General features: G+C 39.0%; 1 protein-coding gene across 1 annotated transcript in view; it reads left to right on the plus strand.

Annotated features, from left to right (window-relative positions):
- Adamts19 (ADAM metallopeptidase with thrombospondin type 1 motif 19) overlaps positions 1-23,501 on the plus strand; it is a 201,261-nt gene that overhangs the window by 31,673 nt on the left and 146,087 nt on the right. The window contains exon 3 of the mRNA XM_059246204.1: positions 15,335-15,500. Within this exon, the coding sequence (XP_059102187.1) occupies positions 15,335-15,500 (166 nt within the window). The remainder of the gene's footprint in view (positions 1-15,334; positions 15,501-23,501) is intronic.

The following is a 23,501-nucleotide window of genomic DNA, read 5'->3' on the forward strand; positions in this document are numbered from 1 at the left end:
GCCCTCTGATGGTACAAGATGGAGCACGGACATTTTTTTCATGTGCAACAAGAGAAAACCGTGTTGTTAGAGGCTTTCTGCAAGCCTGAGGAGGAGGAAGGCCCAGGAGTGTTGCTTAGCTCGGGTTTTGCTGTTGATTTAAACCACGGCCCCAGCACATGTATTTGATCATCCTGCATAGCACTTCTGACTTTTTTAACCTTCTCCATGTAGGCTAGACAGGGACAGCAGCTTCCTCTGACTAAATGAAGCAGGGCTTATTTCTAAATCTTCTTCAAAGATGCTTCTAGAAAGAGAATTTATTAGTAAAGTATAAAAACTACTCTTTTTTTTTATTTTTTTGTCTTCCATTCTGTATGTTTCTGGCTCCCTTTTCAACTTCACAGCTGTAAGACCCTGGGTTTGATTTTAAATCCTCCCTGTTCTGTCCTTACGTGTCCCCGCTAGAAAGCGTCATTCATTTCTACGGCGTGGTATTTTATCTCCCACAGCTTTTCCGGCTTAAGAACCCCTCCTTGAGCTTTATGTGTCTACTTGAATTCTGCCTGTGGAAGTCTCACACATGTCAAACCTAGTAACTTCTCACCAGAAAACCATTATTCTCTCCTCCCACAATCCAGTTCATCACTAGGGTCTGGCTTTGATGTCCTCATTACAGACTCCCATTTTTCCTTCTTTCCTACTTAAGCCAGACACTCCCGAGTCAACCTTGATCTTTCCGTGACCTGGTTCCCTCCTTGTTCAGTATCGAATCACTGACACATTTGGGTGATTGCCCTCTGGTTTGGGTGAGAGTCCAAAATAAACCTGAAACGTGTTGAAATTTCTCCATGCCTGCAGGCTAGCCGTGATGGTCTTGCACCTGGCCTGCTGGGACAGATTTCAAGTTGATCTGCTTCATTCAGCTTTCATCTCCATTAAGTACATTTTCCAAAAAAATTACAAAGAACAAGAGTAGTTTTCTTTGGAGTTTATATCAGATTATGCCACTCACTGTGTGCTTCCAATTACCCTCCAAGTAAAACTGAAATGTGCTATAGTCCTAAGCACCTAAGCACCTGCTGGGTGCTCTTCCATCCTGGATATTTGGTTTCTTCTGCCATTCTGTGACTCCTTTACTGGTGTGGCTGTCATGGTAGTTACTAGTCTCCAAGCTAAACACTGGTTTGTCTCTAGGTTTTCCTCACTGATTGGCTCCACCCTTAGGCCAACGTTGCCCTTTTAAGCACTGTGGTGCCTGAAAACAAGTCTCCAGCCTCTGTATCTTCCCATCTCCATCCTTTAAAGTGTACCTGGACCTGTATACATATGTTTTCCCCCACAAACACACATACCCATATACATCTTAGATAAATTATCTGCATGCACATATAATCTTAAAAGTCAATGTCTACTCTAAGCCTCTTTAAGCTGAAAATATACCTTAATGTTTTTTTTTTTTTTTGAAAGCCCATTTACAGAATTAGAAAACTATTACCATTACCTAGTTTTGGAATATTTTCCTGACTCGAAAAAGGAACTTTGTATCCATTAAGAGTTACTTCTAGTCCCCCTTTCTTGCCCAGTCCCTGCTAAAGACAAACCATTTTGCATGTCTATAGATCTCTTTATCTAGAAGAGTTCAACAAAACCAAGCCATGCCTTAGATGCTTTAGTATTGCTTTCTTTAACTTAGAATGTTTTCGAGATTTAGTTATGCTGAAACTATAACAATACCTACTTCAGCATTGCTGAATAGTATTGCATTATGTCAGCAGTTATTAACCAACCGGTCATGACCAGTTGGGGGGCATCAAACAGTCCTTTCACAGGGTCACATATCAGATATCTTCCATATCGATATTTACATTATGTTTCACAGCAGTAGCAAAATTACAGTTATGAAATGGCACTGAAAATGTTTTTGTGGTTGGGGGTTCCCATAACGTGAGGAACTGTAGTAAAGGGTCGAAGCAGCAGGAAGGCTGAGAACCACTGCATTATGTGAAAATACACTTGGTGTACCCACTCATCAGTTGGAAGACATCTGTGTTGTTTCAGTCTTTGTGTTATTATTTAAAAAAAATAGTGCTAGTATCAATTTTAGATCACAAGGTTTTATGTGGAGGCAATTTTCATTTATCATGGGTACAGACCTAGGGATAGACATGCTAGATCTTACGATAACTCCCTACAAAACATTGTGAAGGAATGAGCAATGAATTTCTAAAGCAGTAGTTCATAAACCCACCAGCAGCCTGATACTCTACCTTCTCCCCCCCTGTTTTTATTGACAATAGATTTATATTTTTAATGTATATCCTGATTACAGTTCCCCCCCCATCTCTAATCCCTGACTTTCTCCCCACTTCCCATCTTGATTTACTCCCTTTCTGTCTCTCATTAGATTATAAACAGGCATCTAAAGGATAACAATAAAATAAAATATAGTCAAATAAAACAAACACTAACACATCAGAGTTGGACAAAACAAAACAACAACAAAAAGACGGAAGGAAAAGAGCCCAAGAGAAGGCACAAGAAACAGAGATCTACTCATTTGCACACAGGAATCCCATAAAAACACTAAACTGAAGCCGTAGTGTACACATAAAGGACCTGGTGCAGACCTGTGCAGGCCCTGTGCATGCTTTCTCAGTCTCTGTGGGTTCATGAGCTTTGCTAGTGCTGATTTAGAGGGTCTTATTTTCTTGGTGCACTCCATCCCCTCTGGCTCTTACACTCTTTCTTCTTCCTCTTTCCCAGGGTTCCCTGATCTCTGACAGGAGAGATTTGATGGAGACATCCCATATAGGGCTGAGTGTTCCAAGGTATCTCACTCTCTGCATACTATCTTGACTGTGGCTCTCTGTTCCCATCAGCTGCAGGAGGAAGCCTCTCTGATGATGGCTGAGCAAGGCACTGAGCTATGAGGATGGAAAAATGTCATTAAGATTCATTTTATTGCTATGTTCTTTTAGTAGAACAGTAGTATTTGGTTTTAGCCTTGGCCCCTAGGCTATCTAACCTCAGGTCTCACTCACCAAAACAGTGTTGGATGTGGGTTCTGTGGTGGTTTGAATAAGAATGACCCCCATAGGCTCATGTATTTGAGTGGTTGGTCATTAAGGAGTGGTGCTACTTGACAGGGATTAGGAGGTGTGGCATTGTTGGAGTGGGTGTGATCATTTTGGTGGAAGTGTACCACTGAAAAGGAGCACAAGGAAGTATAATAAAAGCCAAGTCCAGTGCTCAAGGAGATAAAAAGTTTAAAGAAAGACCTAATGTTATATGGAATAAAGGGAGTGGTAACCTCAGGGTAAGACCCCACCCAGCTAAGCTTCCATCTTGTGAAAAAGAATTAGAAAAGTTTAGGGCTGGGTATGGTGATGCATACCTTTAATCCCTGCACTGAGGAGGCAGAGGCAGGAAGATCTCTGAGTTCAAGGCCAGCCTGGTCTACAGATAGAATTCCAGGACAGCCAAACTTAGGCAGTGGAAGAAACCATATAAAACAGAAAGCTGATCCAGATGTAATTGAAAGAATGGGCCATGTTATACCCCAGTAAGCAGCAGAACTTGGCAGCTTTGGCAACATGGTTCTGGCATTAGAGTCAAGGATACTAGAAAGGAGTTATGAAATCTCCCTTTGTGACTAAGGGAAGCAATTCAGGCCAAAATGTATCAGCGGCATCCCTGCATGGAGGTCCAGAGAAGCCATTGTGTGAAGCTGTGGAGGTGAAGTGGTTGCCATGGAGACCCCAAGATATTGCAGATGCCAGAGCTGTGGAGTTTGCCCTGCTGTTTTTAGGTCTTGCTGTGGTCCAGTATTTACTTACTGTACTTACTCCCTTTCCTCCTTTTTGGAACGGTAATGTATATTGTGTGTAACTGTGTGTACCTTGTACACTGCTTGCTCTGTGCCAGTTCTCCAATAAGAAAACTTGTAAGGGTGCTACACACTTGTCAGGAAGATGCAAGGAAACAAAACGGAACAGAGCGCATTTTGGTAGACTGGTTACCAACTAAGAGTTTATAACTTGAATTCATCCCTGTTAGCATGCATTTTCTCTAAATTAAAGATTCCATAGACAGTGCAAATGATTTATTAAAATTACTATAAGCAATGAGATTATAATGGAATGAATGGATACAAGTATATGACCATCAATCTCGTCACTCAAACAAAAAGCAAATGGGATCACTAATCCCAGTCACGAAAACATATGACAATTTTGACAGCAGTTCAGGACAAGCAGCTCATTTTATCCCATCACCACAGACCCTATCACATCCCTTTGCTGCTTCAACACAGAGGCCAGAACACACTTGTCATCAGACTCATGCGTGTGCATGCCTCTGTGTGTGTGTGTGTGTGTGTGTGTATGTGTGTGTGTGTGTGTGTTTGTGCTTGTGGTGGTTGTTCATATGTGTGCTCATACATATGGAGGACAGAGTACAGCCCTGGGTGTCATTTTTCAGATGCCATCCAGTTTATTTTTGTGACAGTGTCTCTCATTTGCACTAGAACTCAACAAATAATTTAACTTTTCCAACCAGGTTTACCCAAGGATCTACCTGTCCCTGCACATCCCCTCCTCCACACCAGCACGGGGATTACAAGTGTGTCCTTGCCACCATGCCTGGCTATTTTTACATTGGATGTAGAGACTGGACTCAGGCAAACACTTCACAAAGCCTTCTTCACAGTCCCAAGACAAGACAGTTTCAATCAATTCTTAAATTTCTATCTCTATCCCATGTCAGAGGAAACACAGGGAAGCACAATGGTTTAGAAGGAAATGGACAGAGAGCATATGTTTCACTGTTAGATGAGGAATCTGTTCTTGTGTAAGTATCATGTAAATAAAATATGACTGTGTTGAAAGAACATGACACAAGAAGCCAGCATGAGGCACCCTGCAGTGAAACCTGTAACTCCGTCCAAGAAAAGATAGAAAAGACAGAAACCAAAGGGGCTTGTTTCGAAATGCACATCAGTGATCCAGCTGTGGAAGGGCCCTGGGCATCCTTCTAATCATCCTCCCCTTTGGGTCCCTCTTCCAGCGTTACCGACATTGCATTTCCTCAAAGTTGCCACGTCTCATCTGTGCCCGTGTCTGGACCTTTTGTAGACTACCCCGTGCCCCTGCCCACAAACCTGAGCACAGCTATCACCTCTCACAAGTTCTCTCATCCACAGGTCCATTTCCACAGCAAATTTTAACTCTTGCATACACCTTAGAATTACCTGCATTCATGTTAGACGTATATAACTTCTCATTGTTCTGTTTGGACTCAGACATCTTAACAATATATAACCCCCTTCTGTTTTTCCTTGTTCTGAAATATGGTTTTAGGTTGTGGGAAGATCTCTCATAAATTTAACCAAAAATATTCATTTGATAATTAAAATATTCATTCCCAAATCAACTTTCAACTCACGTCAGCAAGAATTTGCATGTTGTGTACGCTCCACTATAAGCCTTTCTTAGAATGAACAGCATCCGTGTAAAGGGGAACTAAGTCAGTGTTCCTGGCATTTCCAGCTTAGACTTTTCTACTTGGGCCTGGGCTTCCTCTGGTTCTTCAAGCTGGAGGTGGAAGGGATGTTCAGAAGAAAGAAAACCTTCTTTGTTGACTGACAGTAGTATGAGTATTGCTTACCAGCTGTTTAAAGTAGGCATTCATTCACAGGCCATTTGTAGGTTTGGGAAAGACTCTCCATAGAAACTCTTCAGTCCCCAAGGCTTGTCCTAAGAGACAGGGCTTCATCCTATGTAATTGTCTCTTTTATCTCCAGCTTTGGTCCTTAGGTGTCTGTCCAGGAACCTCTTAGGCTATATTCCAGTTATGTTTTCTAATCATGGAATAAGACACAGACAGGAATCAAGGGATACGTGATCGTGCAGAACTTAAACAATTATTAAGCAAGGTATATTTTTGACTCAGATAAATGATACCTTTTCTCCTGGTAATGAAAGAAGGTGCCTGATAAAAAGCCTTTGAAGCCTTCTTCATAGTGGACTGAAGCCTGATCTCCGCTTACACAAAGCCGCTACGCTACTAAGAGGTTTTGACTGAAAAAAGAGTTGAGTGAATGGGTAGCTAATAAAATTGACACCCATTGGAAAGATAAGCGATTATGTATCATTTTAAAAACACACAAAAGGATTGTTTAATGCTATAAGAAACAAATTATTAAATGTGAGAACGGAGGGGGAATAAAAGATCCAAACATGTATGAGTTTGTCTACACATACATAATGTCCCATGATACATTTGTACATCTAAAAGTATATATGTATATTAATTGACTAGAAATAAATCTGTACTTATACTCATGTACAATATTCTATATGTTGGATTTGAGGATGATGATTTTCTTTCTTTAACTGTATAAAATGTTCAGTTACTTAAAATTTCTATTGTGATGTTCAGAAGACTTAATAAAAAAAAAAAAGAGAGACTTAAAGACAGACTAAAAGCTTAAAATCTTCTATGGGAAAATTATTGGGCACCTCCAACTGACAGACCCTGTGGATGAAGCCCTCAGTCCACTTGGACAGTCAGCTGTGCCTTTGGCAGCTCAAGAGTCCAGCCACACGAAACCACTCAAGATAAAGTTCAGAGCCCTCAGCAAAATGTTTTTCTCCTCTGCATTGTGAGGGATAAGGCCTGGCCTTGCTGTTGCTATCAAAGTTTGGATGTCTACCATCTGTGAGGTGCTGTGCCTGACATCCAATTCCTTAGTGCAGAATTTTTTAAAGATGAGGATTATTTGAAATAACAATCACATGGCAAGCTTAGCTTTCTCCAGACAGCCTCCCAAAGGCAATGTGCACTTGGAGCCAGGCTTCTTTGGTTTGAATCCTTTTCATCACCACGTGCTGGTTTGTAGTCTTAGGACGCAATAAATCTTTGGGAAACTCACTTTTTTGCAAGTATAAAACTAGTGAATTAGCAAGTGTGTTCCAAGATCAGTGTGCAGATTAAGTGAAGTAATACCTATAAAGTACTTGCCACGTAAGAATTCTATCGTCTTGTTTTCATGTGAATGTTTAAAAATAAGTTTAAAAAAGAGAAAAATATAAGTAACTTCATATAGTTTCCGCATGCAGGTGCTGAGTAGATATTTTGTCAATGACACAGATTGGGTCATTTGAGAAGAGGGAATGTTAATTGAGGAATTGTCTCTATCATATTGCTTTTTGGGCATGTCTGTGGGGTATTTATTATTATTATTATTAATGATGGTTGTGGGAGGGCCTAGTCCACTGTGGGTAGTAGTACCTTTGGCAGTTGGTCATGGGTTGTAGAAGAAAGCGGGCCTAGCAATGCAGTAAGCGGTGTTTCTCCATGGTCTCTGCTTCAGTTTTGCCTCCAGATTCCAGCCCTGGTCGAGTTCCTTCCCTCAGTGATGGACTGTGATCTTGATATGCAAGCCAAATGAACTCTTTTCTCCTCTCAGTTGGCTTTGGTCATCATTTTATCCCAGCAACAGAAAGTAACTAGAACAGTGGGTGAGTAGAAAATAGATGGGACCATGAGAAGAAATATGCACTCTGAGAAGTGTTAGTTCAGTTCAGAGAGAACGATGATTCACAAAGTGAGATCATGGAAATGAAAGACGAAGAAAGTAGATTTAAAAGGAAATAAGATTATTGGGGTGGAGTTTTGGAATGGTCTGTCTATGAGGGGTTATCTAAGCAGTGAATTATAAAGGCAGAGAACATATAATGACCAAAGATTAGCTTTGGACTAAGGAATAAAGCCTGTTTGAAACGTACTTGGTACATCAACTGGCATTATTATTGTTGTACTGACTTTGTTCAGGCATCCATATTGTTGAGGTTTCATGTGTGCATTTTCCTGTCAGTGCTTAGGAGACACTGTCTAGCAGTATACATCCTAAGCCTTTGGCTCTTAAGATCTCTTCTTCCCTTCTGTTAATTTCTCTGAGCCTTAGGTGTGGGGGTTGCATTGCAGATGTGTCATTTGGGGCTTGGGCACACCACTTCCACTTATTCTTTGAATTTTGACCAGTTATCTCTGTCCTTAGCTCTGTATGTTGAAAAGAGAAGCTGTCATTCTTAGATGAAGAGCTACAGGTGGTCAGTGGCTGCTGAAAAAGGGTCAGTCACTTTCCTTCAGGGCTATGTAGGTTGTCTGATCCAAAGTTGTCTGTCCTGGACACATGTTCGTATGTGTATTGTTGAACAGATTCATGAGGTTTTGTATATATATATATATATATATATATATATATATATATATATATATATATATATATGTGTGTGTGTGTGTGTGTGTGTGTGTGTGTGTGTGTGTGTGTGCATGCTTATATAGATATAGATTGACATGTAACGGTAATAATTAAAGAGGAGATCAGGAGTTTGAGGAGGGAAGGGTGCGCAATGGGAGGAATTGGGAGGAGGTGAGGGGAGTGAGTGATATAGACTGTTCATGTATGAAGTTCATGCAAAATTTTAAATTAAAAAGTAGGGAGACAACAAGAAGAGTGGCAGAGAACATTTGGGGATATTGAGAAATTCTGGCTATTCTTGTAATGATCCCTGGGTCATGACTTAGAGAGGTGGTGTTGACATTGGCAGTTTGAGTGAAGATAGAACGGTCAGTAAAATAAAAATTTGCCAGAGAGCAAATTTAGAATGATGTTTTAAAACCAAAATTTATCTTGGAAATTTGGAGTCTCCGACGCTCCTCCTCACTAATGTGATTTTTAAGCAAGCCATGCAACATTTCCAGGGTCCTCTTTTCTTGATTTTAAAACTTCAGTAATCCCCAGCTGATTTTAAGTGTCTTTCTATTATTATACTTTTATGATTCTCTTTGAATCTTTTTGGCTGTGAAAGAAAATAGAATGACGTTTATAGTCTGGTTGCTTGAAAAGTTTCCTCAAGATATTACTTGGACATATAAGGAAGGCAACACTGGAAAAGCCTTGTGGAAGAAATGAAATTTGGATTTTCCCTGGATGAAGTCATAGGTAGAGTGAATACATGCTCTTCAGAACAGTGAAGTGATATGTTCTCCTTTATTCCAGAAGAGAGTAACACATTGTGTTAAGAGCAGATTTCTCTGAGTACAGATGCTGGACCAGGCTTTATGACTGAAGGCATGAGGCTACACACTGTCCCAGAAGCCCTCATTGTACTTAGAGTGTAATGAGACAGTAACTACATTAGACAGTACAGTAATAGAAAATGTGAGGTGTTGAAAGGCCAAAGAAGGCAGCGGATACTCATGATGTTAGGGTATTCCTGATTTTGAGGAAATAATAGCTCAGAGGTAGGGGTATTTTGGGAAAAACACGACACCAAACACGGGATATGTTAAGATGTAGTGATGCACTAATTGTTACCCTAAAATATTTCAATATAATGTTTGTTCACACAAAACATTTGTTCTTTATGGTTGCATGAGATTTTAGTAGTGAAAATAAAATGAGACAGGTAAGAGTTTCTCATATATAGCAGTTTCCCATAGTCTTACCCTGTGCATCTGCCTTAACACTTTCGAGTTTATTCTCTGAGTATATAAGGGAAACACCGAAATGATCAAGTCAGAAAGGTCATTTTCTTAAGAAAATAGTACAGCTATGTATGGGTCAGAAATGTATTTCTATACTGATTTGTATATACATAAGGAATGTACAATTGTGTGAAAGGTCACTTCAGATTTGCATTATAGCAAAATACCATTTTATTTGATTAAAACACAAACTAAATTTGAAATTATAATTATTTAGCCATGTTTTATACTCACATTTTAATATATATTGCTTTACTTACATAATGAGATATATGCTATATCACCAACAAAAATACTTAAGAAAATAAAACCAAGGGCTGGAGAGATGGCTCAAGGGTTAAGAGCACTGGCTGCTCTTCCAGAGTCCTGAGTTCAATTCCCAGCAACCACATGGTGGTTCACAACCATCTGTAATGAGATCTGATGCCCTCTTCTGGCCTGCAATGCAGGCATGCATGCAGGTAGAACAATGTATACATAATAAGTAAATAAATAAATAAATAAATAAATAAATAAATCTTAAAAAAAGAAAATAAAGCCAAATAATACAAATTCAGATTATGTAGGACATCAGATATTTGCCTAAGATGTTTTTACAACCACATACCAGTGCCAAATCCTTTACATTTGTGTTTATTATAGTCTCTCTCTCTCTCTCTCTCTCTCTCTCTCTCTCTCTCTCTCTCTCTCTCAATATATCTTATCTTGGATCAGTAGACTGGTTCTTCTAAAAAATGCAAAATAATAGGCACTCTTTTGCTACCTAGTACATTGCCCTTATATTCCACCACCCCCAGTTTAATGGGTGCATCTTGTTTCTTGGATGCATTTCCCCATTTCTGTCCCAGTCAGTCATCTTCTTAACCTTTTCACCACCACCCATACAGCTTCTCCTCAGGAGCAACAGCTTCATTTTGTATTATCCAAATCCTCTGCTCAAGACTTTTTTATATCCTGAAATCGTTATGATTTTATGTCATCATCTAAACTCTTTTAATTCTTTCATATACTAAAATTAAAAATTATTCTAGTTGATAATAACTATGTATTTATGTTCTTAGTTTTCTGCTTCTATGCAAAGCATGCATAAATTAAGAAAGGCTACATCAAGATAATTACCTTAATGGTTGTAATATTTATACTCCATTTTATTCTTTTACTTAACACAGTCTCCCCCTGGTTCATCTACCTTGTCAAAAATGGAGTTTCCTTCTTTAAGTTGACTAGTCTTCCACTGTATGCACACCAGTTTTTCTGTATTTATCTTTCCACTGATGGACACTTACATTGACAAGTGTAAACAATACCGCAATAAACATGGTAGTGCAAATATCTCTCTGACTCAGTGGTTCTCAACCTTTGAGTTGCAACCCATTTGAGAGGGTCAAACACCCCTTTATTAGGGGTTGCATATCAGATAGTCTGCATATCAGATATGTCTATTATGCTTCATAACAGTAGCAACATTGCTTTTATAAAGTAGCAATGAAGATAATTTTATGGTTGGGGGGTCACTGCAGCATGAGGAGCTGTATTAAAGGGTGCTTAAAGCATCAGGAAGGTTGAGAACCACGGCTCTAACTCATTTCATTTCCTTGGTATTCAGGAGGGGAACTGCTAGAGCACATCTTAATGACGCACCACCACATAGCCATGTTTAGGACTTACTGGGTAATCAATCTGTATTTGCTATTGAGACTCAGTAAATTCAACAAACTCACTGAACTTTGCGTAGCAATAGAGAAAAGTGTGAGAAGGAGTCAAGGAAAAAGGTGATGACTTGATGGAATGGAGTAGTATTTTACCAGGTGAAGAGTCAAACAGGATGTGAAAATCACCCCAGGAAGAGCAGACAGGAGTGTCCAACTGCTTCTGGACTCTAAGTTTCCAGTTAGGTCTACCTTAGATGTTTAACAGATGTGTTCATCTCTTAAGTAGCTTCAAATTAATTTGAGCGGATGGAACAATTAATCTTGATTCACTGAAGCAGCAATGTTTAAACAACAATATAATATTGATCAAATCAGTGTTCTGGATGTAATTAGAATGAGTGGGTCTGTGCTTTGCTGGAGGCAGTATTAGTGTTCCTAAAGGGAGACCAATATTTGTGACGGCTTACAACATACCAGAACTGAGAGGAAGACACAGCAGAGCGAGCAGACAAGAAATAACAGGTTATTTCCACATAAGCAATGCTAAATTGAAAAATACTGAAATTCCTTGGAAAATCCTTGGTAACTTTGTGTGTGCTATGTACATGTATGTGTAGGGTCCATGTGTAGAGGTGCTGCATGTGTGTGTGTGTGTGTGTGTGTGTGTGTGTGTGTGTGTGTGTGTGTGTTTGAATGTAGCTGTGTCCAGGCCAGAGTTCAACATTGGATACCTTCCTCATTTGCTTTTACCTGTATTTTCTGAGGTAAGTCTGAACCTGGGGCTTAGAGATTTCACAGAACTAGCCGGCCAGCCTACTCCAAGGATACACCCTTCACTCCTTCCTAATGCCGAAAGTGCCACAAGCCTGGCTTTTCACACAGATGCTGGGGAATCCATTATCAGGTGCTTCATACTTGAAGACCAAGAACTTGATACCCAGGTCATCTGCCTAGTCCCTACTAATTTCTTTTTTCTTTTTTTTTTTTTTTTTTTTTTTTTTGAGATAGGGTTTCTCAATAGTCCAAAACTAGCCATTTAGGCAGGGCTGGCCAGCCAGTGGGCCCCAAGGATCGGCCTCTGTCCTCTCCCCAAGTACACATCACCAGTCTGCAGTTTTCACATGGGTTCTGGGATTCAAACACAGCTACTTGTACTTGGGAGGCAAGCTCTTTATTGAGTAATAGCCTCAGTCCCCTGAGATTCTTATTAAATTGTGAAATAAAATAATTAATGGCAAATGTACATTCCAACAGAAATAGAGATGGAAACAACTGTAAAACTTAAACGTATTCTCTGATGTTATCATACGCTATTTCAGAATCACTTGGAGAAGGACAGAAGTGGTGGTCATGTAGTGCCACACTGTGCTGGTGTTTCACATGAGCCTTTGTTTCCTTGTAAGTTTACACTAAGGCGAATTCTGTTGAACACTGGGGCATTTGTGCAGAGAGATTAAAAGGGGTTTATAGTTTTTCACAGCTTGTAAAACCACAGTGTAGATAAAGCAATCTATTTTGCTAATAGAAAAAAAAAATGACCTCTCTGTGAGAACACAGAAAACCTGAGGTTAATCATCTAAGCTAGTACCTTGAATGATACAGACCAAAGCTGCAACACTTGTGTGCCATGGTATAGGTTTCTGGTCTCTTATGGAAAGTCCACAGTCTGATATTTGGCGCTAAATGTGCCTCAGAGAGAGCTAGGGCTGGCATGCAGAGCTCAGACTGTAGGTAAGCATTGCATGAATGAGTCACCCCTTATAATTATTCTAACATTTTTCCTCTTAAAACTGGCCTTCTTGGTTTAAAAAAATGTCTGTAGATAAAATACTAATGCCCCAGAGAACCTATATTATAGTTTCTAATTCTTAACCAAACAAAATGTAACAGCAAAATATACATTTCAAGTTATACTTAGTATGTTAATAGAGGAACACAAAATTTAATGTTTGGGTGTATTCAATACATTTGTCATAATTATTGGAATAAAAGTATCAGGGAACAGGTATAGTGTATTTAATCAGTAGCAGAATATTAACTGTGTTTCCAAATACTCCCCTGTCGTTTTTGTGTGAATTGACAATAACGTTCTTACAGCCCCATTGCTGGTAATAAGTTATAGTACTCCAAAGTCAAATTCTAGAATCTCTTGTAGGGAACATTAAATTTTATATGATACTACATTGCTTAATATTTTAAGGCTCACTGTTATGAATTCTGGAGTTTAGAACCTGTGGAGAATGCATTAGATTTTGAATTCAGAATCTGAGTTAACTTGGCTGTTTGTGTGAGATGTCGTCACATCACAATTCGTGCATCAGTTGCAGTGTCATTACTGGTTGTAAGGTATGGGCGAATAAGGATGCTACACTCATCTATGACACAGGGATAGCATTTCCACAGCTTTATGATGTGGATGAACTTCTAGTTCAACACCACCTGGTCTCATTATGTAGAGATGGCCTATATCTTTAATACCTATTACTTTGCATATTTTAATTTAATATTCTCTTATTTGTCACCAAACTGCAGCTAAGGAAAAAAATTTAAGAGTCCATGCAATTACTTTAAAATTCTATATATATATATATATATAGAATTTTATATTCACATGTTATTCTAAAAGCTCATTGGATTAAAATTTTATTCCCAATGTGTTTGGTTGGGGTGGCAGATCTGGGAGAAGGATTGAGGGAAAAGGACACGGAGAGGTGGTGGGATTGCACAACAGTTCTTCAGAATCTTATTAAAGGTATGAATAACTCAAAACAATGAACTTGGTTGGGACATTTCTATTTACTCTGGAGTATCCCCCAGTGGAAATTTGGTAAAGAATAGAATGAAGTAGCATGTACTTATCCCCTCAAGGTGGGACATATAATACCCTCTAATAATGGAGTAACATTTACATTTGAAGTTGTAAGCTGCAGAAATGGAAAAAGTAGGTATAGACTCTTGGTCACTATTAAACAGTAACTATTTGTTAACTAATTTGTATGTAGTTATTACTTTTCTATCTACTAGGAAGAAGGGAATAAAGCCATGAATATTCTAAAACAACACTATGGATGGTATTTTAAAAACATCTCCCATGTTCATCTAAGGAATATGCATTTTTCAGAGAAAATGTAGCTTTTATTAATCTCCAGTTTTGAAAGTTTACTCTTTCTGAAGAAATTATTATGCTACTTATATGCACACCAAATTAAAATGAGCCATACATTTCATGTGGTTAACATGAAGCTGAATTAACAACATTATATAAATAGAATTTTGGGTTGAATAATTCCTGTTTCTGTAAAGTATTTCTATAAAAATGCCTGCTAAGATGTTAACATGGTTAAATAATGTTATTTATAGATTGGGTTATATACTTAAATAATAAATGTTGAAAAGAACAACTTATGACAGTTCTGTGAGGAGTATTTCCTAGTTTTGTGCAGTTTTTATTTCAAGAAGGAAAAATTCAAGTGGCTAGACTTAGCTTCTACACATAACAAAAATACAAACTGATTATTTTTATTGATTCAGAACCATGGTTTGCAGTTTTTGAATTTACATGCCCAATTAGATAAGTCTAAAATTCTATGGCACAAAGTTTGGGCTTGAATATGACACTTCAATGCCCTGCTGCATTTTGAAAAGCTTCTGAAGTGTTTAGCAGAAAGTTTAAGCCACTTTCTATATTAATTTCAGTGCTGTGCCTCATCATTTGCCTGGATATTTTACATGAATTACTTCACCAAACAGAGGTTGTCAAGAAATTGGACTGTGTGGTGCCTGCAATTAAAAATCTGCTTCGCTGTTGCTGGACATGTTGTTCATGTTAGTGACCCCATGGGTCTCCCAAAGTCAGCCTTTAACATTCCAGAACTTTTACTGTGCGTCTGCTGCTGGCGTCTTGCCTCCCACCCACACAGCCTCAGCCTAACTCAATGGAGCTGATGCTAGCGCAGAAAGTGCATCAAGATGAAGTCACACTCTGAGAAGGTGGTCGCCTTACCAGTGGGGCTGCAGAAAAAAAAAAAAAGAGCTTTGCAGGGAGTTTGTATGCACGTTTGTTAAAGAAAGCAGCCTGTGGGTGTGGAATCTGAAAAGTAATTTCTAGATGGTATTTCTTACATATCTTTTCATGTTATGTGTTCCAGATGGGCTTTATACAACTCAACGAGGACTTCATATTCATTGAGCCTTTCAATGATACAATGGCCATCCTAGGTCACCCACACCGTTTATACAGGCAGAAAAGGTCCACCGAGGGAAAAGTCGGGGAGAAGTCAGCTCTTCACAAGCATCACTGTGGTGTCGTTGCAGGTAACCCTCCCCAAAAAGACTTAATGTGCACTGTGAAATGAGTTCTCTGAAGCATCCTTTCTCTGCCTCTCCACATTTCTGTCTCCTGGTGAACACTCCCCCTTTCTACCCTTGATCTCTTGATTTCTTTGTTATTCTCAGTTGCTTAATAGAACTTAGATATGTCCATACTAGGTGTATTGTTTAATGTTTTTATGAGGCACTGTACTTTAATATCATGAGATGGAAATTCCAAAGCTCTTCCAAGATCAGCATCTGACGTAACTCTGCCATGCTCTTCAGCTGGGAAGTCTTTCTTACTGGGTCCTTTGCACTGCCCTGGAGTAGAAATGACTGACAGACTTCTAGACTTCTGAATGAATACTGTGAGCTTAAAGCTTTACTCAGTCTACCTCCAGAAGAACTCCATGACTAGAAGCATCCTCCGTGTTCTTTTAAACTCATCTCAATGTTGTCTTGGAAGATCTGCAGCAGACTAGGAAGGGAAATAAAAATGTATACATTTAATTCATTCTCTGTATCAGAATACAGGACCTTTAGAAGGTCACAATCATTGCAGTCATGAAATTCCCATCATGTTCAATCTGCCAATTCCCAAGAATAATGATGTGACTCTTTTGTTTACTTTCCTATGACCTTTACACGGAAATCTGTGATATTTGTGAGAATGGAAGAGGGACAAATGGATGCCATGGTCAATGTTAGAATAAAATCTTCCCCTAAGACAGGTCTTTTAGACATTTAATGCAGCCACCTCAGTGAGTAGTCACTTACCCGAGAAATATTTTTATTATAATGTGGGAAAATATAAATTTTAGAAGGATTTAAACTCAATGTAGTGAGTTTAAAATAGACTCATAAGCTTGCATTTAAGTGTTAATGTAGTTGATGTACATAAATTCTAAAATGAACTGTGGTATCCAAGGCTAGGTTTATGAAATGTGACAGTAAGCTGTATTTGCAGAGACCACAGCTCTCTAGGGTGTTCATTTTAGAGAAAAAAATATGATATTCTTTGTGTAGGATGTATTTCTTTAATGTTAATTATAAATTCTGCTTTCTTTTGTGAAAACTGATTCTGTATGGGAAAGGATCTACAGTGATTTGCTGAGACTCTATTCATACCTGATTGAGCATGCCAGATAAGACCATGTTGTGAAAGACAAGGCCTCTTCTCTATTTTAGGAATTTCTAATTCAAAAGAGATACAGAACAGAATGAAAGAGCATTGTGGACAAAAGAAGAACAGGTTTAGTATTTGAAACTAAGAACAATAGCAATAACTTGGAAGTAGTCTGTTTAAGACAATCATTCTGGATAGTTATCCTGAAATCTACACTGTATACCTTCTGCATCCTGATGAGCCCCAGCCTTTAATTACTCATGTTAACTAAGTGTAGGCTTTGTGGGCCATTGTTCACCAAGGCACAAATTCTAGAGAGTCCTTGTGTTAATAGGTTAATAAAGCATACATGCATGATTCATGTTTGGCAAAGACTACTCACAGTGTTCATGATATACATTACATAGTACATATAATATGCATAATATATTGACCTATTTGGATAAAAGACTTGCATGCAAGGACAGGAAGCTGTCAGCAATCAGATGATTTGTGGAGCTTACCTATATTGGGGAGCTCAGTGCCTGGAAAGTATTTTAAAATTAGCCACATGTGAAATGTATTTATTTTCTTTCACTCATGCATCCACTATTGCTTTTTTCCTTGTCCTTTGAGCCTACACATTAATACAGTAATATGACTTAGGTTTGCATAGTGTTTCAATGTTCTTACAAAATAGAACTTTAAGATTTATTTCAGCGTGATCTCTGTATCACTCCTTTCCATTATGTAAATGTCATAGGTAGATTATGTGTCTTTGCATTGAGTATATGAATTAATGTTTTGCAGAAACTTTCCTACCCCTTGCATGACATCTTGTGTTCTTTTTTAACTTATTTTTTTTGTTAATTTCATATATGAACACTATATTTACATAATTTTTACATATCTCTTTCCCCTTTGAACTCTTCCCAAATCCTCCCACAACTTCAAGACCTATTCTCTTTAATTGTTATTTTTACATGCATATACATGCACACACACATATATACATATATAAATATAACACCCTGAGTATATTTGATGTTGCTCATATGTTTATATTTTAAGACTGACCACTAGGATTGAATATCCCGTCAGGGGCTTGTCCATGGAGAACACTGATTCTCTCTCTTTTGGCAGCCATTAATTGTATGTATTTCTTCATCTAGCGGTTAGACCTTGTGAGATTTTCCCACCTACGTTGTCATGTCAACTGGTGTTTTCATTATGCAAGTATTATTTAGTATATCCTATTATTGAGATTTCATTAATTGGTACAATGCTTCGGGCCACAGGAATATATCATAAGAACTCAGCTGGTTATGGCAAAGTCACTACCTGGAGGGATCAAGGATTTCCTCCAAAGGAAGCCAAATTCCAAAGAGCTTTTGGTGTTACTTGGCTTGTTATATATCAGCTGTCTTCTGTTATGAAAATCATGTGTGCCTTCATAGTTTTCCCAATTGACTTTTCCCTAAGAAGGGCTAACAGTGTGGACTGATCACTCTCTGGACATATCCATTCCAGGTATTTGGAGAACAGCCTCAGGAAAGGCTTTCTCTGGAATCAGATATCTCCCTTGGCCACTTTCAAAGACTAGCAGTAATAACAGTCCACATGCAAGGCTCCTGATTTAAGGTAAATTCCACAAGGAGACACCACCTAGGTCAGGTGGATGTTAAGTGATAGCTTTACACAATTTAGCTCGGACCCTCCCTTTTTACAGCCTTACTATCTTTATAGACCTCTAACTCCTTACCTAACCACTTCTAGGAATATTTAGATAACCCTCTGCACTGATAGCTATGCTCAGCCAGAACCCCTGTTCAAGCCTCCCTGTAATTATCATCATTGGCAGCATCCGGTCAGGTCCATCCCCAGAAGGAGGAAAGTACCTTATCAGAGATACCTCTGTACTTTCTAAGAATAGACTTAAGCATCCAGGCTACCCATTTGAGAAGGCCTGGTGGATGTGCCAATTAAGCTTTACTTCCTGCTTTCCCAAACCTTACCTCTAGTTCCAGATCTCCCTTTAACTATCACCAGAGGCATCTAGCTGTACACAGGTTGCCTAGCGACTGAGCACACTTTCCCCCACCCTGCAGAAAAACAGCAGATAGCTTGGACAGATAGGAGCCACAGGAAAAAAGAAGACAGTTTTATTTTCTCCCATTGACCTAGCAACTTGTAGATTCTTAACATTTTCTACTAATCACGTTTAAGACTATAGTTGAGCACATAAGATTCCCTCTTCTTAGATATTACCTGAATTTAGCCTTTAGTTAATTCATTTCCCCATTGGTCACTTCCCTTTGGGGTTGCAAACGATAATTAATGGTTATTGCCTCTCAGTGTGATTCTTATCACCCCTCCGTTTGACCCTGGAAGCCTGGCTTTATATACCAGGACTTCCAGGGCACAAGGGATGGAGAAGAGAAAAGAGTATGGAAGAACTAGACAGGTAAGAACTTGCGAGGAACAAACTGAGATTGGGAAGAACTAGATTGAAGGGCTAGAAGAGATTACTAGAGGAATGAGATGGAAGATAAGGAAGAGCCAGATGGGGAAGTACTAGCTGGGTGAGAACAAGCTGAAAAGGACCTAGATGAGGCAGGATTAAGAAGAGAGAATTAAGATAGAACTTAGATAAGTGTAGAGAGAAATCAGGCAAGAAAGGGGCTAGGCACAAGAACAGAACTGAAGCTGTGTATAAAGGATGTTATGCCAGAGGAATTGAAGCAAGTAGACTGTAGAGCTCGGTGTGCTGAGATTCTATTTCCCAAAAATAGTCCTCGCCATTAGTAGTTCTCTCTCCTGAGCCCCTGGGATGTATATTAAGGCTGGTCCTGCTAATATTATACAAGAGTACAGCTTCCTTGATATACACATACATATTCATGCACACACACACACACACACACACACACACACACACACACACACGATACCTACCCTCAGAACAGGCATCCTGGGGCCTCTGGCTCTTCCAACCTTTTTGTCCCCTGATTTGTAATGTACGCTAAGCTGTAGGCATAGGTGTTGTATTGTAAAGCAGTTGGGCATCTCACGCTCGGTTCATCTCTGCCTTTTGACCAGTTGGGGCTTTCTGTAATGGTCACCATTTGCTGCAAAAAAGGAGCTTCTTTGATAAGAGGTGAGAACCACACTCACCTGTGGGCATAAAGATCATTTAGAACACAGTTAGGAAGTTTACTGGTTTTGAAAAGTGGCAGTGGTAGGTTCTCCTCAGGATTCCATGGCTCATCAGTGATGAGCAGTTGGCTTGGATTATAGTACTAGGAATAAATTCTATCCTTCTAAGTGTTCTTTAAGTTCAGTGAGACAGCTACAGGTTACCTCCGAGAAATAAATGTCACTATTGTACCCTTGTGGATGTCTTACTGGGATGGTCCTTGTTTGGGTCGTAGATGTCACAGCTGGGTCGGACTGTGGATTGCTTTTTCCCTTTGGCAGCTTGCATATTAAAATATAATATGAAAGAGAGGGGGATAGAAGAATTTAAAGTCAGGGGCATCAGGTTCGAAGCCCACCTTTAATCACCCACCAATTGGTAATCAGTGAAATGTGTAGTTTTAAATATGTCTTCTGTATTGACACTGTAAAAATGAGTCAGCTCACAATGTTGTAGAGCTAACTGACAACATTCCTATTTCTAAGAGGTGAATAATATATTATTTTAAAAGTGAGTCCATCAAAACTTGTATTGTACAATGGTAAGTGTGATGAGAATCTCAGTTCATAGCATTCCTTAAAGTGCGGAGCTGGGCAACAGGAATGTTGTGCAGGATCGAAGACAATGAACTGTGAGGTCAAGGGTCAGCCTGCCTGTGTCCGCACCACCAGGTTACACTTCTTACATCAGTGAACTTGGGGAACTTATCTCTCTAAAGAGCCATTTACAGTGTGCAAATTGGGAACAGGATAACTGAACCTCAGCGCTCTTCTCAGTATTAAATGTGGTTACATGGGAAAATGAAAAACGTATGCACAGGTTTTTTTATTTTTTATTTTTGAGATGTTAATGGGGCAAGAACATTTTGGGCAGAAGAAACAAAATACAGGAAAATGTAAAGGCTTGAGAAAGCATCAGCCAAGGGGGCTGAAGCCAAATGCCTGTACTTGATGACATACAGTCCTGGAAAAGTAGCTGTGCACTGGATAATGATGGCACTCACATGCTCTTCAACAGACACTGTCAATTTATTTATTTACTTATTTATTTTTAAAGATTTATTTATTTTTATGTGCATTGGTGTTCTGTCTGCATTGTATGTCTGTGTGATGTTGCCAGATCCCCTGGAACTGGAATTACAGACAGTCGTAAGCTTCCATGTGAGTGCTGGGAATTGAACCCATATCCTTTGGAAGAGCAGCCAGTGCTCTTAACTGCTGAGCCATCACCCCAGCCCAACACCATCAATTTATAATGTTTAACACTGGAGAGTAAATTTATTATCGTGCCTAGGACTCTGTAAGAAAAAGTGGACATTTATGGGATTGAAAATCAAACTCAGAGCTGGATAAAGAGATCATCTCTACTCCTAGAGCTTAATCAACCAGGCCACTATTGAAGCAGTTCCAATACTCTATCCAGCATGGCTGTGATGACTATCAGTGTTGGCAGGCGATAAGGGGACCCACACTTTGTGTTTTTCTGCATATTACCCAATTCCTTCTCTAATGAGAAGTGTGCAGCAGCAGTAGCAGCTGTGCATACAGCAATGTGCGTATGTGCAGAAATGAATCTGAAGATTCGGGAAAGGAGGAATGAGCTAAGCAGTGACAACATAAAGGAACAGACATAATAAAAAATTGCTTCAATATGCATGGCTTGCACACACAATGGCTAGGTTGGAAGAGGGGCTCTACCATGGAGTTGAATTATTAAGAAACATAGAGTGTTACAGATAGTTGGTTAAAATGCAGCATGTAAAGAAGGAGAGAGGAAGCTGGCATATTGGGGCTCTCACGGTCTGGGAAAGTAAATGATCTGTCTACTAGTCAACACAGGGAAGAAGCCCTCTTTGCTGTGTTCAGTCCCAAGTCTTGTTTCGGTCTTTCTGATTCTCTTGCTGCTCTGTCTTCTTGGAGTGTCTTCTGTATTTACTTACTGGCAAATAGACATTTTCCAGGAAGTTATGTTTGCTTTTTATCTATAATTTCACTTACTTTATGAGGATGATAGAAGTCAGATTGGTGGATTCAACTTCACATTGATTAATTACAAATTCTATCTTCATTTCAACTTCTGTCCTGATTTCCAGGTATATACTAGCTCCTACTCAGATGTTTATCTTAGTAAATCTGAAGTCGAAACTATCATAAAAGAATACATTTTCTTCATGGTTAAAGTTAGCTTTGTAGTTATAATCTTATTTTCACTTTCTATTAAAAATGGCATAGAAATTCTTTATAAATTATAATAGTTCAATACCTTTTTCATTCTTTGTGTTATACATTTCATCTTAACACTAATTACATGTTTTTTCTGTAGTTGAAATTGCTTCATTGTCAATTCTAGAAGGTCTCTGGAGGCCTTTAAATGAATATCTTTTATGATAATTCTTAGCATTTTTAATACAGGGTGGAGAAAAACAGTTTTAATGCATTTTATGATTGCCCATGATCTGATGAGCCCAGGAGAGAAATCAAGCAAATCAGAAAACACCAGCCAAGGCTGAGTAGCTTTCCTTTAGAGTCAGAAGTAAAGTTGTCTCCTTTGAGAGGAGAGTCAAAAGCAGAGCCATAGCACACAGCTTCCTGACAGAGGAGCCAGTATTGACAGAGAAGAGTGACATTGGGGAGATGAGTGGGGGAAGAGAGGAATGGTTTAGATGTTCTGGGTGTATTCGAACTTACAAAGCTTTGAAACACTACAGGAGAGTTTGCTGTCGTAGGGAAAGCTGGGGTGCTCGGTTTAATGCAGAGACAATTTGTTAAAGAATGAATTGAGTAGTCATCTGTTCACACTCATCTGTAATGTTCAAAACTCCTAAAATTCCTTACAAGAATACCTATAGGCCATGAAAGCAGATCTTTGTATACACTGATAATCCTTAGATTTTTGGCAGGTTGTATGAGAGGGAAATGCTCTGTCCTCTTGTCCTCTTGTGGAAGTCTTTGTGTGGTGATGGATATAGGCAACCAAGAGAGCAGAATACATCATAAGTATGGTAATAGTTGTTTATAATGAATAATTCATAAGAGGAACCTTTTGAGAATAGTGAAAGACCCTTGTAATAGTTGCAGGGAGGCTGTAAGTTGCTATAGTAAATGACAGTGGTTCAAATTAGATAGCAGTCTGTCTGTGTCTCCAACATGTTACAGTTCAGAAGTTTTCAAAGAACCAGGGCAAGATAGTAAGTATGATTATTTGACGTCATCCATTCTTCTCACCTTACTGTTTCCCATGCCCTCCCCAGTGTTATCCCCTGTAATGTATACCTGAACTCACTACGCTTTGTCGATTCTAGCCCTCTAGGTGGAACTAAGAGAAAGAATGACAAGTACTTTTGTTTCAAAGATGATCTAGGAATCACATACACCAGTTCTCCTCATATTCTGCCCTGGAACTTCTAGCTGGATGGTCACACAGTTGAACATTAGGCTGAAAAATGGTTCTGGTTGGACAGTCCCAAACCAGCCAAGAGAAGAGTGATGGCATGGCTGGGGAGAGGGTGGATAACCTGCAGGTAGTTAATTGTCAATCACAACCTCCCTAAAATCAATGAAAGGGTAACAACCAACAGAAACAGAAAATGTGGAAACATGCCCAGAGTGAATGATGCTCTGTGTTTTATTTATTGGATATTTCCATATTCATCTTGTCACAGTAGTGAATGAACGTTTTACAGCATATGAAGTTTCTCATTTCC

The sequence above is a fragment of the Peromyscus eremicus genome, chromosome 19, assembly GCF_949786415.1.
Source record: "Peromyscus eremicus chromosome 19, PerEre_H2_v1, whole genome shotgun sequence".
Classification (NCBI taxonomy): Eukaryota; Metazoa; Chordata; class Mammalia; order Rodentia; family Cricetidae; genus Peromyscus; species Peromyscus eremicus.